Raw genomic sequence first — 18,604 nt, forward strand, 5'->3', positions numbered from 1 at the left:
GAACTACATCGAAATACCACACTAACGACCGATGAGTGCATTCAACACTTCCAAAGCACCTACCGACGCATGTCTGATGGAAAGTTCCTAGTCCGACTCCCATTCAATGAACAAAAGGAAGAACTAGGTGAATCGCTCCAGATGACAACCCGACGATTTCTAGCTCGAAAGACGATTAAATCTGAAACCCGAGTTGAAGGCCGATTATGCATCATCCACGAATACGAGCAACTCAGGCATATAGGTATATAATAATATAATGAAGGAAATCGAAGTAAGCCCGAATGAAAGGCAAGGTTCTTCGGTCCAGCAGTACGACAATTGCGCGTTGTCTTTGACGGCTCCGCAAAAAACGTCAACCGGAGTCTCTATCAATGATACACTGAAGGTAGGTTCAATTGTCCAAAACAATTTGATGTCATTCCTACTGAACTTTCGGTGCTACCTGGGTGCTACCAATTCGTGTTTATTGCTGAGATACCGAAGATGTTTCGGCAAGTGATGGTGGATGCAGAAGATACTCCATTTCAGCGCATTCTATGGAGGGATGATTGTTCACAGCGATTGGAGATTTTCGAACTACTTATGGTAACCTATGGCAACTGGCTGATGACAGCATGGAGCTTAGCTGCTCCTGTTTTGAAAAAAATCATTCTACATTGACGACGCCCTCTGTGGGGCGCGCACTATTGAAGAAGCACAGTCATTATGTCATCAAATGCTGGAATTGCTGCGCAGTGGTGGTTTCGATGCACACAAGTGGTATGCGAACGAGACCGCCATTCTCGAGGAAATCCCAAAGACCCTCTGGGATACTTCTTTCGACGTAGTAGTTGCTGCTGATAAGGTGGTCGTGAAAACTCTTGGTGTAATATGGAACACTACAGAAGATTGGTTCTCGTTCTGCATTCAACCACCTGAGGAACAAAGCCGTCCAATAACCCACAAGAAAGTGCTAAGTGAAATTGCGAAGTTTTTCGACCCGCTGGGTCTAGGTGGACAAGTGGTGACAACTGCGAAACTGATTATTAGGGAGGTCAGTCTTCTGAACTTAGGTTGGGATGATGCCATTGCGAAAAGGTGGCGTGCTTTCCGCAACCAACTGTCAACATTGAACAATCTGAAAGTACCTAGATGGATACTTAGTGTGGTACTGAATCTCGTGGAACTCCACGGTTTTGCAGATGCGTCAGATCAAGCTTACGGGACATGTTTATACACACGTCTTGTTCATCCAAATGGCGCCGTTACGATGAAACTTATTTGCAGTAAGTCCAGGATTCTACCAAAGAAGTCCGGAACCACGAAGCATATAACGACGCCGCGAGCTGAGCTTCTTCTTTCACGAGAAGTGGTGAAGTTAATCGAGTCAGTCAACATCAGCTTCGAACGAGTTACGCTATGGAGCGATTCGCAAATCGTTCTCTGCTGGATTAGAAAATCTGCTGGTGATCTGCAATTGTACGTCTCGAATAGAGTCATCGAGATCCAGAGACTTACAACGACAACCCTGCCGACGTAATATCGAGGGGCGAGATGCCACAGAACCTTATGTACCGACACATTTGGTGGAATGGGCCGGCTGCGTTGAATCAGAATGACGTGAACGTGGTGCAGCCGCCTTATTTACAAGATGACCAGCTACCTGAAATGCGAACATGCATGAGCCTTGTTGTACCGCCATAATAAGGTTGGCGGTATTTGATCGAATTGGTTCCTTCACTCGATTGCAACGATGTATGAGTTTAGTAGTTCGATTCGCCAACTATATACTTTGCGGTCGGGATATGTTGCAGAAGGCTTCACCAACAGCCAAAGAACTTGAAGTTAATAGTGTGTCTTGTACAAAACGGAGTTCTTCAGCCCAAGCTGCACGCATTGAAGAATGGTGGTACGCATCGTCTACGAAGTTTACAACCGTTTGTTGATTCAGTCGACGGAATTCTCCGAGTTAGTGGTCGTGTGAAGAACAAGGATGTTATCGATCATTTAGTAATCTGCGTTCGATCATTTAGTAGTTTGAAAATAACTCATCACAGAGGCCTAATTTCAAAACATATTGTATGGTGGACTTTTAGTGCGAAGGTTTTTCTACAACTCTGCTTAAAAGGTCGATGTTCGAATTCCACTACTAATGGAGTTACGTGCTAGTTGCTATACTTATACTAAATGATAACGAAATATGCAATCATTTAGTCTAAGTTACTGCTACTAGCGATATACTATTAGTGGAATTCAAACAACGAACTGTTATGCAGAGTTGTAGATAAACCTTTGCACTAGAAGTCCACCATACAACACATTTTGAAATTTAGCCTCTGGAATGACTTATTGACAAACTGCTAAATGATCGAAGGCAGATTACTAAATGATTGATAACATCCTTGGTGAAGAAGGCGTTCATTCCGTATGATAGTCGCCACCAAACGCTATAGACGAATCCAAGTAAAAATAAGAAGAAGACACACGACGGTGTTAACTTTGACAGATCCTACAGCACAGCATAGGAAGATCATTTTAAAATGCTTATTATAAATTCTAGATAAAATGTAATTAAAATCTGATTGATGTATGATACGGAAAAAATTCCGAACTGTATGATAGATACATTTATGGAAAATATTCAAAAAATTGAGATAAGCTTTCAGATACGTAATTCAGAACTTTTTCCGTACCGTGCATAAATCAGATTTTAATTACAATTTGTCTATAATTTATTATAAGCATTTTAAAATGATCTTCCTATGCTGTGCTGTAGGATCTGTCAATGTTAACACCGTCGTGTGTCTTCTTCTTATTTTTACTTGGATTCGTCTATTACCAGCGAAACAATGTTATGGATATCCTGTAACCGAACTACTGATTCGTCATGAACATCTAAACAACCTACGTGTAGGACAGAGGGCCTTGCTGGCAATCGTGCGTCAACGGTTTGGCCACTGCAGGCTAAGAACACTATTCGAAAGGTGATTAAACACTTAAACAGTGTATTCCGTGCTACAGGGCAAATCCGATGCAAACGACACAATTGATGGGTGATATCAAAAGATATTTTAGTTACAAGATGAAGATTGTCGCTTCGGTTTCCTTTGTTCCGCTATCCGAAACATGTTGGGTACCTGTCAAAACTGTCAAATCGTATGTATTTTTCCTTCGTTGACATTTAGCACCCTATCCTCGCCAGCAAAAGATGTTCCGGACAGCGACGACAGCGACAATCTTTATCTTGTATTAACGCATTTGCCCAAAAGTACACGCGGCGCTCCCCAGAGGAAACGACGCACCGCACTTTTTGCTGCCCGTATACTCGATTCTTATGGGGAGATAACATTGCGGCGTTTCCTAGGGTGCGGTTGTTCCTTTCGAATGAAAAATGCCGCGTTGAATCTTGTGCAAATGCGCTTTTGGAAACATTATAAAAGCCGAGTGGTGTATCGTATTGACGGTACCCTACAATAACTAAAATATCTTTTGAGATATCCCGTCCTATCGAGTGCAGCCATCCGTTGTTTTTTTCCACACTGGTGTCGATTACGCTTTTTTGATTAATCACTCAATCAGGCACGCAAGCCGATGATAACGAAGGGCTACATCTGTCTATTTGTACACGTGCCATTCATCTAGAACTTGTAATATCAAGCCTTACCACCGACGCCTTCCTTGCTACTTTGAGGCGTTTTACTGGACGACGAGGACCTGTTAGCAAAATCTACTCCGACAATGCTACCAACTTTGTTGGAGCTGAGGCTGATTTGGAGCAGTTGTACAAATTGTTTGCTACCGAACATCATATCAAGCAGCTGACAGAATTTTGCGGAGGCCGGTCTATTACGTGGAGTTTCATTCCACCGAGAAGTCCACATTTTGGTGGAATTTGGGTCGGTTAAACACCACCTGAAGAGCGTTATTGGCAATCAGAAGCTGACGTTTGAAGCAATGAGTACTGTACTGGTTCCGATTGAGTCTTAACTAAAGACCGCTGACTCCCTGTTCGGATGACTCAACCGATTTGACTGCCATTACTCCTGCACATTTCCTAGTTGGACGCCAAATGCAGTCGATTCCTGAGCCGTCGTACACCAACATGAAGCTTTCAACACTGTCACGGTGGCAATTGGTGCAAGTCATCCAGCAACATTTTTGGAAACGGTGGTTGGTCGAGTACGGAGATGCAGAATCGTCAGAAGTGGTTTAAGAAAACAAAAATTAAAGAAGGAGCCTTGGTACTCATCAACGATCCCAATGTTCCGCCGATGCAGTGGCAACTCGGTAGAATAATCAAGACGCATCCAGGAGACGACAATGCCATCAGGGTTGTAACTCTGAGAACCGCCAGGGGCGAATGTGAGCGGGGTTTAACGGAGATATCACTCCTGCCACTGGATCAGGAAGAGAGGATGGATAATTGAAATCTGGAATTTCAACGTGGGGAGGATGTTATACAACCTGTATATTGTTAAACTACCTTGGTAATTTTAAACTTCTTTTTTTTGCTGCGCACCTCCTGTGTGTAAAATTATTTTTAATAAAAGGTGATTGTTAGTCACGACGTTAAAGCGAAAGGACGCGTTTTAATTTTCTGCGAGTCCGAGAGAAATTGTATACAGTCCGCTGAAAACCGAGACCAGCCTTCTTGCTGCCCTGGTTGCCAATAAAAAAATCCATCAATGGATTTAAGGCTCTATAAACCGTAATCAATTTGATGAAGAAGATGATTTTGTTCTCATTCGCACTAATACTAATGCAATTTTAGCCAAAATTCAATATTTCACTGCTATTCACCAACTTACCTCTGTCAACGTATATTCATGGTATTTTCATATGAATTTTTCACTCACCTAGCTAATTAATTATCAATTAACTGACTAAAAAGCGCTTAAAACTGCTTTTTTCCTAGACAAATTTTCGTATGCTAATTATACACACACCAACTCCGAACGATCGAGACACACACATACACATGCACTCAGTTTTTCACTTGTTCTTTTCTCGCCGTTTTCTTGATTTTATCACAACTAAACATAATTCACTACCTAACTTTCACTTTTGTCTTTGATGTTGAACACCAATTTCTTCACTTCATGTCGAAAAACCAACGAAAACTGCTTTAAAAAATTTGAAGTGAGAGACAAATTTGACGGCCGTATTGTGCATGTTGCAAAATTCGGAACACCCAAATTCACTACCGCATTAGGTGAAACAGTGCGTTCAAAATCTCGGCAAAGCAACTTAGAAATATCAAAACAATACATCAAATATGCTAGTCGACACGCAAACAACTTTATGCATATAGGGTAAAATGCCCAATAGTGGACCCCCTAGTAGCGCAATTTTGCTCTTCCTGGCATAAGGAGTGGAAATTTTCAAAATATAAATTTAAATCTTATATCAAGCTCTGCATCTCCTCTTCACGATACATACATAAAACACTCAAATACTCGACGTTATTCGTTGAAATTAACATTTTAAAGTCTGACTGAATTCGCCCTATAGTAGACCCCCTGGGGGACCATAATAGGAAATTGCTTCCCTATAGTCGACACTTCATTTGATTTTCACGTTTCGTTTCGGGACGTTCTTCTTCCCTATTATGGACCCCCCAAAATATTCCTATAATGGACACTCTTGTGTTTATTTTTTATAGAATTGTAAAAAATCATCTAATTTTACTTTCCATAGCATTTCCAATGCATGTAATCAAATCATAGGACTGTAAGGTAGGTTCTCCCGATGGAATTTCATAGCAAAATGTTTACATTGTGCTGTAATAATGCAAAAATGGCTGGAGGGTCCACTATTGGTTGGGTGTCCACTATTGGGCAGTTTACCCTACAAGAAAAGAATCATCATTTCATCGTTGCCAGATTTATTTGATCAAATAATTACTGCGGTTTGTCGAATTAATCAAATCAACCAGAAAAAAGAAAAGATTATGCAAGCTTCTGTTGGCAGGGTGGATAATGGTTGACATTTAATTTTACCGTACCATTCATCCTACCATGCAGTAAAAAAAAACAAAACTACAGCAGCCACAGCAGCAGCCACGACCAAACAGACGACAGCACATACTTTTACTATTTTCTCCCCCCACAATCAATGTTTTCGTAGAATAATTTCTCAACGTATAGCCGGTTTTGGTGGCAAATATACATTTCGTTATTCCTTACTCATTTTACAGATTAGAACTAATAAATCAGAATCTGTGGCTAGCACTCTTTCAAGGCTGTGTGCCACAGCCTAATTCAACTCGATTCTGTTCTATTTGCACTGCGCACAAGAAAGTGTGGATGGATGGCACGAGACTCACGCAGCAGCAAACAAACAGTCTGCGGGTGAAGAATAAAAAAAAACTTAATTTCGTCTTATATTATTTGTGAAACTGTCTCAGTGTGCTCGACTGCTCAGTGCACGAAATTTTACCGGATAAAATGTAAATGCGCCAAACACCATTTTCTAGTTTACCTCCGATTATTGTACGCAGCACCCCTCTTCTAACGTCCACGGTTCATGTCCGGAAAGGGCCACTAGTAGAATCAGAGTGCATGTTGCGGGACCTAACTACATAGTTACATAATCCGTAGAGGGCCCTATTCGTAGCAGCAGCTTTGAAATCAACAAACAGTTGATGATTGTGCAAGTTGTACTCCCTCTTTATCCCTATGTAATTACCACACTCCAGTCTATGCCCTTTCTTATAGATTGGGCATATGAGGCCATCTAAGTAGCTTCAAACATCCAATACCAGAACTAACCACAAACCTAAATGGAAGCAAATTCCACAATTATTTTACACAATTCAAACAACCTTTAAATAGGAATTTAGTGGGATATTGTACTTTCTAGATGCAAAGAGAAGTAGGGTACACATAAAATGAAATTCTAGTTCGCTCCACCGTATAGTTATGGCGTAAGGGGTCATTCAACAATGATGTCACATGTTTTAGGGGAGGGAGGGGTCTAAGATTTTGTGACACTACATATATTAGGTATACAAAAAAGCGTGACAGAGGGGGAAGGGGGGGGGTCTAGAAATCTCAAAATGTAGTGGACGTCATATTTGGATCGCCCCTAAAGTATTTTCGAAAAGGGCCAACTTCCAATAAGAAACTTTGTTTGGAGTGGACACCGTGGACACAGACCTATCTCGTACCTTAGATAGAAAAAAAAAACAGTGCAGACATCTTACAAAACGAATAGTTCTAAATCAAATGGACTTCTCAAGCCACAATTCAAAAAATAGTTATCCAAAGTTTGATTTTATACTCTTGTCACTCATTATTGCTAGGTATAAAAAACTCTTATCATCATCTTTAATACTAAATACTATCAGTCAACAAATAACTCTCTACCGATAAAATTTTGCTTTCCTCTCATCACCTTATCATCCGTGCCCCCGGATGTCGTATGTGGAAGTTGGCAATGTATTCCGTATTGATCCGCTGGACGCTGATTGCAAACGGTTCCGTGGGGTGGAACGTGAACGCCACCAGCCGTCTCGATCCAGAGCTCGGCAGTTGATTTTGCACCCCAGCGTAGATTCGGAACTTGAGCAAGCCAGAGTCTCGGGCGAAGAATCGGATGGGAAACTCGGCGCACGCTTTCGGTCGCTCCATTGCCGAAACCCATTTGTCGTCGTAGCTGAACAAACTTAGGTCCAGGTATGGAGAGCTGCTGTAGCTTTGTGCACTGATTGGTAGGGCGGCCAGGATCCGTTTGGTGGCCTCTTGAACTCCTCCGCCACGGGCCCCGATTATCGTTTGCTTAAAACGCTGATGAAGCAGATTGCTGTAGATGTTGTTCGCTAGCGAGCAGGTAAATTGCGTTTGATGTGCCAGGTTGGCATTCCTGAAACTGTCACAGAAGTTCTCATACAGATACAGAAGCTCCGGGGATTGATTGCCGTAAATTCCTATTATCGTATTCTTCCAGATGTTGTAAATCACAAACAGGCTGTTGTGAATATTTGGTTCTTGGATTTTCAGCGTAACTACGTCCTCGCTAGAATATTTGATCAACAGATGATCATCATCCAGTAATTGCATTTTCCACATTCGGAGGTTTCGATACTCATCGAAGCGACGATAGAATTTCCTCAGCGCAAATCTATCCTCACCAATCGACTGCTGAATATGCGCTTGTCTGAATAGAAAAACCAACATACGATGCTTAAGACTATTGATCGTTGGCTCACGAAACGCTCGCAAGTTTGAATTGTTCCCCGTTGTTCTACCTCCGGACGTTCCCATACTGTACAGCATTCCTTCATCTGGGCAACAAAACCTACCTATCGTTCGTTCAAGTATGAATGTGCCTTCAGCTATCGAAAAGATATGAACCGTTTGGTGTTGAATCGACAGAATGGCTAGCGTGTCGTTGTAAAGGTAAACGCCCTGATTATGTGACAGTATTATTTTGTCGACATTAAAGTCCTTCGAGTCGGAAATACGTCCATTGTGCAAATCTATAATGTAGAGTGTGTAATCTTCCAACGGACAGCTGGCAGTGGGCTTTATAGCTTCATTGTTTGTGTACAATTCGTAAAACCGAGGATGATTATCTTCCGGGATGAATGATGCAGCTCCAATAATCACGTATTTCCCATCGTTGGTAAACAGGCTGCATTCGCGGTTCAGTTGATTTTGATGGCTTTCCATGTTAACTGTGTGCCTTAGCTAAAATAAGCAACATTGGTCATTGGTCTGTCTTTACCAGCCTCGCAAAATCTCACCTTGAACAGCTTGTCAAATATTTGACTCCGAATCTCGTAGCTTCGGCCTCCGGTTCCATCGTTGAGGATCACCTCCGGTGTTTCCCAGTCTCGGAAAAGATTCGCAGCAGCCGCACAACCCTGGTATTGGTAAATTTCTAGCGAAGCCTGATCCGACGAGAACGCGATTAAATACCGCCCATCGGGGCTGAATTTCCTCAAATAGCACGGTGGCTTATCAACATTGACAACAGTCAAATTGGGATAGATGTTCTGATAGAATTCCCGAACCGAGTGCTGAGGGGTCTTCACTCTGATGCCCATCTCCCGATTACGCAGCCGATGAACGATGTTTTGTGATCGCAACTTACGAAATTTGATACGTTCTGTGCAAACGAATTCAGGATATTCTCGTTGCGTATTTTTTACGCAAGTCTCACGATCCATCCTTAATCCAAAGGAAATAAATTTAAAATAAAAATTGACCTTTTTTAAAACAATACTGTAGAAATTGCTTAAAATGTTGAAATCATAACAAGAATTTGACATAAAAAAAAGAACGAAAACAAAAAAAAACTGCGGATTCCGCATTGGAGGTCGAATAAGTTCAATATCGCACAGTTTGTTACCCGGTAAAAATCGTTTACTCATCACGGTTGTTTGCGAAAACCCATTGATGGGGGAAAAAACACCCATTTTTAAATAACATTTCTGTCTGTCATAAAATGGGGGAATTTTCGAATCACGCAATGGGTAAAAAATACCCATTGGAGGGAACCTCATAGTGAATAATCAAGGAAAAATCTCGCTTAACTTTTCAAAAGGTCCTAAGTAACATTTTTTTCATGAATTAATTTGAATAGCGCAATCAACAGAACAACATGAAAGCTTTTGATTGCAGTACTCAAATTAATTCATGAAAAAAATGTTACTTAGGACCTTTTGAAAAGTTAGGCGAGAAATGTTTATTTTTATACCCATTAATGGGTGAAAAAGTAGTTGAAAGAAAATTGAAAAATCGGTCAGACAGAAACCCTTTATCTCGCCCTCGCCTCGCCCTCAATAGCCTATTCAGATTGGGCTATTTATGACTTTGTTAAGTGAGAGGGTATCCAATTATTATGAGGTGTTCAGACTGCAGCAAGATAATATATCTTGACGTTTCCATGTTTCCTCATTTGCACGCTAATACAAGGTTGAATTCAAGGAGAGTTTTAAAATTTAATTTGCGAAATCAAGCATTTGTGTGGCGACAATCGAACATTTTTTTCTGAACAAAGTTTCTATAGTTTCGTATACGAAAAAAAATATGAAAAGGGATTTTCGAAGAATATTTGAAGCTCTCATTTTTGAAAAATCACTATAATAAAGAAATTTAAAAAAAATGAAGCTCTCATTAAGGATAATGAGCGAAGCTACATTCATTAGTTGGGTGTGCCGTTCTTCGGGGAATCAGACTATTCCTCAATTTATTTTTAAGTTTAAAAAGTATTTTGATTCTGTACTATGATCGAACGGAGATTTGATAGCAAAATTCAGATACTTTTGGGAATTCTCACAAATAAATAAAAAAAGGTCGATTGGACTAATTTTCAAGAAATATTATCGAACTAAAATGTATTTCCACCAGTATCTCCATGTATGAAGAGCAACTCAGCAATTTATTTTTTTTTCAAAAATGGAAACTGAACCATTGCGTTCTACTCGACAATCAATGATACAGCTTCTAACAAAATCGAATCGTGTGAATGTGATATAATTTAAACTGGATTTTGGATGAATTAATGCATTACCAATCCATGTTTTATTTAAGGTTATTCTACTTTATATATACATCCTATTCAAATCGTACAGTTGTCCCACATGAAAAATGTTGAAATTCAAAGTATATTAAGCCATTCAAGGAGCAAAATTGAAACAATTTATGAAATCATGTTTATTCATCAAATATATTCGTTTTACAACCATTCCTACGTTTTAAATTGTCTTCCGCATTGGCCCTTGAACTTTGAAAATTTATTCGATTTGTTCTATTAAATCTAGGTTTAAGTTAAATACTTCATGTTAATTCTAGAGAGCCTGTTTTTTAAACAATTCATGTTGAATAAGTGGAGAATAAATAATTATCATCATCATCATCATCATCATCATTATTTTTCATCATATAAAATGCTTTCCACAAAACAATCACAATCCGAGTTATTCTTCAGCGCTCAGAAGATTTCCATCTAACATGCATTCGACCCTGCTGCGACAGAAAGAGCATGACTGTCAACTATTGCGAGAAGATTGAAAAATTCGAACCGGGGTCCGACGGTTGACTGTCGGAAAGCTGTTCCGCAAACGTCAAATCACTTGTTGCACGGTAAAAATGTTTAGTTTATTTTTTCGGTGTGAATGTTGATTATTAAAATCAACGAGAATATGCTACGTTAAACGAGTGTTACATGCCGCTATATTTTTTAAACAAGTTTAATGGTACTTTAAAGGCATTTTGTCATATATTTATATGATTTTGAAACATTTTAGATTTCTCGAATCTTCTTGATATCAAGAAATATCAACACTTTTCGTACAGTGCATGCCATTTTGAAGTTTCCGACGCTCAGTCTGCTTCTTCTTCTTTGCTCCGCAAAATTAGAATTTTTCTCTTTTCTCGCAATACGAAACGAAATGAAAACAGAGAGAATTTTCTCTCTGGCAAATAGAGCGTGACGCTTGTCAGTTTTGTTTTGTTGAATTTCTCCCTGCATCCCAGTTAGAACGAACGCTCTCTCGTATTAATTGTTGGTAATAAATTCTTTATGACTCTTTTTAGCGAGTATCTATTGACAGCGCAAATTGTATGGAATATTGCGTAAATAATGACATCATAAAGCGTATTTACCCTGAAACGCCAATTATTATGTCATTAATGGCGTAATCTGAATAGGCTATTACCGTCGAACTAATCGACATCCTGGTGTGTAGCATACCACCAGGTACCTTTCTACGCGCTCCATCGAGGTACCTTTATTGGACCCGGCCATCCTACTGTACCCTATCACTTGCGGTCTTAAAATAAATAATAATGGTAAAGTTCCAGTAAATTTGTCTTTAATAGGATTTTCACCATTCGTAAACTCCCCACATTCACACGCCTTTGGTCCCGGGATAAAAGAGCGCCCATCCCAGAAGCTGCCGTTGGTCAGACCAGCAGCTTCAGACTTAGGCCGGTTCTCTTCTCGGACTACACAATAACTCCCGAGGCCACAACAACGTTTCAAATTTCTTATAATATAATATTTTCTTATAATATGAAATGGCGCAGCTTAGATATAGTCGGTGAATATCCAATTGACGAAGGAGAAGCTCATGAATATGTTTAATATAAACCTAAAAAGAAATTAAATTTAATTTAATTATTAGGAATAGAATTGATAACAAATAAAGGAATACGTCAATTGAAAATATTTATATACAGAGAAATTTTCATAAAGTCATAGATTACTATGTTTTAATCATAAAAAAAACTATCCAGTTTTCCGCGAGCGGTAATGGCCGCCAGCTTGCCTGCGGGTTAGTCTCTGATTTGACATTTCTGGAGGTCAACTGCACCCACCGCTCCGAGCATTCTGACCAATGTGGCATAAAATAAGGTGCTTATTAAGTGAATTCAAGCTTTTTTATATACCACATGAGACCACAACTGTGTGGTCGTCTTCAGTGTCTTGTACTTGACTCGACTCGAAAGTCGAGTCAAGTACAAGACACTGAAGACGACCACACAGTTGTGGTCGAAATACGTATCTGCAAAGATAACGAAAATTAACTGGTGGAATTAAATGGACAGTACTTAATTCGTCTTAGACGGTTTATATTTTTCACAATATCTAAGTAATTGGTGGACGACGGAGGTCCTTCGTAGCTTAGTAGGGAAAGCACCTGTCATGCAAACTGGGGTCGTGGGATCAAACCCCACCGAAGGGGCGGTCACCCTCCAATACCTTTTCCGAACTAAATGTATCACATGTTGTACATATGCATAATCAAGTTTCAGACATAGTAATTAATTTCCACTCCGGGTGGCTTAATACCCGGCATATAGGCAATTAACTTTGAATGTACTGATCTAATTAATTGTTGAACATAATGCAAATCGTTATAATAGTGAAGAAAGAGGATTGTCCAAGACGTCGTTTATATGTATCCACTTGAAATAAAACTGCATGGTTTTTAAATAGGATTTAAAATGAAGCGAATAGAACTTTGGAGTTGATTTTTCAAAATATAGCAAAAAGTTAAGGTGCCGTCAGACGTTGCAAGCAAATCACTCGCAACGAGCATTTTGCTCGCAGAAAGTGCAAACAAATGACAACTTGTAAGCAAACGCTCGCTTGCAATGTGTGACTGCTAAGCGCTAAAAAATTTCAACTCGCAGAAACTAAATTGCGCTTGCTAGTGCAGCACTAGCAAATTTTCGCTCGCAAAAGTGATAACATTTTAGGTGGCAGAGTGGCACTGCAAAAATAGGAATGAAATTAGATTTTGTGGCCGAAAAACAAGTTTTTCGTTTTTGTTTATATTTGCATGAGAGTAAATCTGACCTTTGCTTAAAGTAAAAAAACTGTTTCGTGTGATTTGCAGTGAGTGATTTGCTTGCAACGTCTGACGGAGCCTTCACTTAAGTCCATTTGAAAAAGTCTTCGAGATTTGCAGTGAAGAATTTGGTGTTTGGATCCTTTACTGCATTTTTTTCATTCGACGATCGGATCAAATCCCATGACGCGATGCGCGAAACAAAACAAAACCAACAAAACTGCGAGAAAACGGAGAAAATCAAAAAAATCAACAAAGTGAACTGTCAGGTCACAGTCCGACCAGCTGCTCGCCGCAAAATTATTTTTGTTTAAAATTGATTGAGCTAACGCAATCCTGCAGTTACAAACTTTATTCCTTATTCAATTTAATCAACGCAATATGGAGGAATATTTGAAACAGTATTATGATGAAGAAATCACCAATCTGTTGAATAATCCAGACGATTTGGTCAACGTTTCGATAAATGTCAAGTAAGTTGTAATTTGGAAAGCTACGTGATGGGCGAGATGGACCTATACGTTTGGTCTTAGCCAGTCGACAGACAAACTCAAAGAAAAAAAAAAAAGCTACATGATATATTGTAAAGATGATTATATTAATTTTGTTTTTAGTCTCACCCATCTACAACGAAAACAAACTGCTTTGTATAATGCCCTACTGAGGAATTATCGCTCTGAATTGATTAAATGGGATTCGTGTCTATTGAACGCCCAAAAGTCCCTCGTGGAAGGAAACATGTTTCTCGAGCCAGGATTCCAGATCAAGCAGAACTGCCATGTCCGATTCGTTAATATGCCACAAACGGTAGCAGAAGCTGTCAGAAAGGTGGCATTTCCCAATAACGATAACGTAGGGCAGTTCTTGCAAGTAAAGGGCAGCGTCATACGAATGACACAGGCACGATTTCTGGAGTTCAAAAGAGAGTACATTTGCAGCCGATGTAAGAAAGATTTCGTTCTGGAGGCTAAGTACGAAAAAAGTTACGTATTTGACCCACCTCGAGCATGTCCGCTAGCGAGCGAAACGGGATGCAAGGGAGTGCCACATCAAAAAAGTGCACAACCACAGCCCGACCATTGTCGCGATTATCAGGAAATTCGAATCCAGGAGATTATGAGCGAAAGAAATGTCCCGGCTTCGCTGATGGTGACATTGGAGAACGACTTGGTCGATAATTGCCAGCCCGGGGATTGCGTGACTGTCGTGGGAGTTATAGAGCGACGTTGGAGTCCCTTGGTTCAGGGTAAGCGTACGGAAGTAACAGTAACAATGAACGCCAACAGTGTTTCTAAAGACGAGAACAAGATGAATCTGGGAAAGGATTTACCGGAGCATCTGGTGTTTATTCGGGGAGAATGGCAGAATACTATTAAGGAGATAGGAGAGCTGGCTGCAAGGGACATGCTTGTGCAATCGTTCTGCCCAGAAATCCACGGAATGTATCCGGTGAAGCTGGCTGTTGCTCTATCACTTGCGAGTTGTACAGAAAGGTTTCTGGGCAACGGAGCAAGTGTGCGTGGACATTCTCATTTGCTGTTGGTTGGCGATCCAGGGTTGGCCAAATCAAGATTATTGAAGTTTGCGTCCGAGGTTTCAGTACGTGCAGTGTTTACCACTGGTATGGGATGCTCGGCTGCCGGTTTAACGGCAGCAGCGGTGAAGGAAGAAGGCGAATGGCATTTGGAGGCAGGAGCCTTGGTTTTGGCAGATGGAGGAATCTGTTGCATTGATGAGTTTAATTTGATGCGTGAGTCGGATAAGGCTTCGATCCATGAGGCGATGGAACAGCAGACCATCAGTATGGCGAAGGCTGGATTGGTATGTAAGCTGAGTACAAGGTGCGTCGTACTGGCAGCAACCAATCCGAAAAATTTGTTCTCTATGGTTGAAATGGAGGCCAACAATAGTGCTAATCTTGGCATTGGAGGGCCACTGTTGAGTCGTTTTGATTTGGTGCTGATTTTAACAGACGAACGTAACGAGCACTGGGATGAGAGGGTGGCAAATCACATTTTGGCGCTTTCGGTTTTGGATGGAACGAGGGATAAGTTCGAGGAAACTACTCCTGATGGACATTGGAATTTGGAACGATTGCAAACACATTTTTTAGCCATTAAAGATATTCATCCCCGGATAACCGACGATGCTAATACTATTCTTGGTAAGTTATTTCTGAACGTCCTTTTGATTTTTTTATGAAAAAAATGAGACCCAGAAAAAAAGTAATTATGGATTCAAGGAATTTTTATTTAAACCATTTTTTGTCTACTTTACAGGAGCATATTACAAATTGTGCCGTTCGGATCCGTCCCGTGACCCGTCGCGTACTACGGTACGATTGTTAGATAGCTTGGTGCGGTTGTCACAGGCACACGCCCGTCTAGTGTTTCGAGATGAGGTCACTGCCGTAGACGCAATTACCATTATCCGTTTAATGGAATCAAGCTGGGGTTTCGGGAAGATTGTACCACCGGCTGATTTGATACGTAAGCAGCTTCCTATTGGACCAACTCTACGGGATATTTCAGAAGTCCTAGAACCACTATTGCTGTCCGACATGATAAAGGATATAAAATTGGAGCAGGTCAACGCAGGTCGTGTAGCTCAATATCAGGAAGAGTTGGCCAAAAAGAGGAAGGAAACAGCTACTAACCAAAATAAATGGCAGTCTTTGTCAACTCAGAGGATCGTTAAATTCGATGAAAATGTGCTCAGTGCATTGGACAAAAACCAAAAAGACTGTGGAAATGGAAGAGAGGAAATAGTCGAGACACCTGAAGCTGTAGAAAAGGAACGGCAACCGATAGAAGATAGAGAACTTTACTCGAAATACTCATTCACGCAGAATCGAAAAAGGAATATTAAAAAAATTGGTAAGGAGTGCTCAGATAAATCAGCAGACAACAAAATACCAGCACCGTCAAAGCAACCAAAAACCAAAAAATCCATCCTTGCACCAGACCCAAATCTAAAAGAAAATTTGGACAATGACCAATTGGATCGAATCTTCAGTAACTTACGCCAGAATTTTATGTCCGAATTGAGTGGGGCCACTCAACCGGCGAAATCTGGAAATTGCAGCTCACAAGAACCTGCTTCTCGAAGTAGCCAATTCAATACAAATTTTCCGCCGGCTAGTGGAAGATCAAAAATATCTCGCGAAGAGTCCTTCAACACAATGCTGGACGTGAGTTGCCTATTGGAAGAAGATGATGAAAATAGTCATGCATGTGCAAAAACAACAAATTCGAGTATGAGTGTATTTCAGAATTCGGAGGTTCTCCGAACACCATCCTCTTCTCCTGGATTCAGTGAAGGACATGCATTGTTGGTAAGACCAATTGTCGCAGATTCAAACGCGGACGAAGAATCACGATTCCGATTTAAAAGACCTCGGAAGAAAATCGAAGAATCGTCTCAAAATAAAGCCACAACCTCAACTGATTCTAAAACTGAATTCAGAAAATCTGCTCAAACTGAGTCTACAATCTCGACGGACTCTGAATCACGATATCGTCTCAAGCGACCAAACCTAAAAGGAATAAATCCTCCCCAAAAGACGATGTTTAATCCCATGCTCATCAGTCAATCATCCGATCTCAGCTTCGATACGTCATTCGATACGGAAGCTCTCGCTCTACGGGAGGAACCACCGTCAATGGCTTTCGTCCCTCCCCCTAAGCAAAAACCATCGCTCTCTGAACAAACCTTGAATAAAATCCGGGGCTTTGCATTTGATCGTAGCATTAATGAAGATGCTCCGCCTAGGCCTAATATTTCGGAAGAAACTCCAAAGGAGAGGAAACAGCGCGATGATAGTGCCTACGAATCTCAACAAACTGCCATGTCTTCAGCACACAGCTCGGGTAAGCCTTGGAAGCGAAACGTGAAGTTACCGGAATTGAGTCACGTGGCTACTCTCGGAGGACCGGTGGACGTGGACGCTGAACTAGCTTTGTTGGACTCGGTGGATTTTTGAACACATTTCTAAAGTAAGCTATTTCTGTTATCTGTGATGGTTTTTGCCTTTTATATTAAAATAAAAGAAAATATGTTGAAGTACTGAAGCGTGCACACCTTCTTTAATTTCGAAACGTGATTATAAGATGAGAGGGCCCGAACCAGGGTAGAAATATTTCACAGTCAATGCAGTGAAAAACATTGATCTCAGTATAATCTACAGTCGCCTTCATCGCCGCCGTGGTGAGTGCGACTGGGTGCAGCCGAAAAATCATTTCCAACACCGATTGTTCAATTTCGCATTCAGCCACTCACAAGTCGCTCTGACAGGCTGCTCAGTTCGCGTCTTACCGTATGACTGTGAGTGGCCCATTTAAACGCGTGGTAATTTTTTTCAATTTGCTTGGTGAATGTGTATATTTTGCTGTGGTAAATTTCATCTTCGCGGCGCAGTGGGTGATGTAAGTTCTGTTGTTTACTTTTCTGCCTCTCCGGGAATGTGAGGTTGATTTCAAAGCAGGAAGAAAATAAAAACATGATATAAAAAAACATCACCTTCATCCAGTGCTGCCGAAAATTTACAACCCTGGCCCGAACACGAATGCAAAAATGGTAACCTGGCTTAGAAATCTCGCAGTTAATAACTTAATGAACACTAAGCTGCGAGGAGGCTCTGTCCCAGTGTGGGAATGTAATGCTAATAAGAAGAATATCTCTCTCTCTCTCCCTCTCTCTCTCTGGTAGAGCGGACGCAGCGCGCATATTCGTTTAGAAGGAAGACCTCTAAGATAAACTCCTGATTCGTACCTCGTTTGACTTAGTTTCTCTCTCTCTCTCTCTCTCTCTCTCTCTCTCTCTCTCTCTCTCTCTCTCTCTCTCTCTCTTTCTCTCATCCAGCGTCGCACAAATCAGCCTGAGGAACTTTGCCATGTTCTGGCATTACATGTCACAGCTCGTTCCGTTTTAAGTGAGTCTACTTACTAAGTGAGTAAACTACTAACACTAACAATTGTGTTCCCGGTATTTACCCAGGATTGTTCGTTGAGTTAACATCTGGGACGTTGTTGATCGTCCTTTTCGAAAACCGCTTTTATTAGGGGTACAGCTTGGAGAACTTAATTTTTGCCTCATCCACCATTTTGTTCAATTCCGTGGGCTTATTCTACGAGTGGAGTGACGTGAGATTGCTCGAATGACGTGAGAAGAGTCGTATAGCTCCATTCGAATAACATGTTCACCTCACGTGAGAATTGCTAAAATCGACTCACCTCACGTCACTCGACTCGTAGAATAAGCCCACCGATCACGTGGAAGAAGTATGCAGCGTACACACGCTCGAACACGTTGGATCAACAT

The 18,604-nt window shown here is 40.8% G+C and overlaps 2 protein-coding genes across 2 annotated transcripts; one reads left to right on the top strand and one right to left on the bottom strand.

Annotated features, from left to right (window-relative positions):
• Positions 1–7,240: 7,240 nt before the first annotated feature.
• On the bottom strand, positions 7,241–9,249 carry LOC134225869 (DET1 homolog). Its single transcript, XM_062706289.1, has 2 exons — positions 8,729–9,249; positions 7,241–8,672 (listed from the first exon to the last, which is right to left on the bottom strand). Exons 1-2 carry the CDS (start codon positions 9,152–9,154, stop codon positions 7,374–7,376), a joined length of 1,725 nt encoding a protein of 574 aa, XP_062562273.1. The 5' UTR covers positions 9,155–9,249; the 3' UTR covers positions 7,241–7,373.
• A 4,261-nt stretch (positions 9,250–13,510) lies between these two features.
• LOC134227879 (DNA helicase MCM9-like) lies at positions 13,511–17,350 on the top strand. Its single transcript, XM_062709576.1, has 3 exons — positions 13,511–13,758; positions 13,900–15,449; positions 15,565–17,350. The coding sequence occupies exons 1-3, from the start codon at positions 13,667–13,669 to the stop codon at positions 17,265–17,267; spliced, it is 3,345 nt and encodes a 1,114-aa protein (XP_062565560.1). The 5' UTR covers positions 13,511–13,666; the 3' UTR covers positions 17,268–17,350.
• The last annotated feature ends 1,254 nt before the right edge of the window (positions 17,351–18,604 follow it).

Source organism: Armigeres subalbatus, chromosome 3, assembly GCF_024139115.2.
Source record: "Armigeres subalbatus isolate Guangzhou_Male chromosome 3, GZ_Asu_2, whole genome shotgun sequence".
Taxonomy (NCBI): domain Eukaryota; kingdom Metazoa; phylum Arthropoda; class Insecta; order Diptera; family Culicidae; genus Armigeres; species Armigeres subalbatus.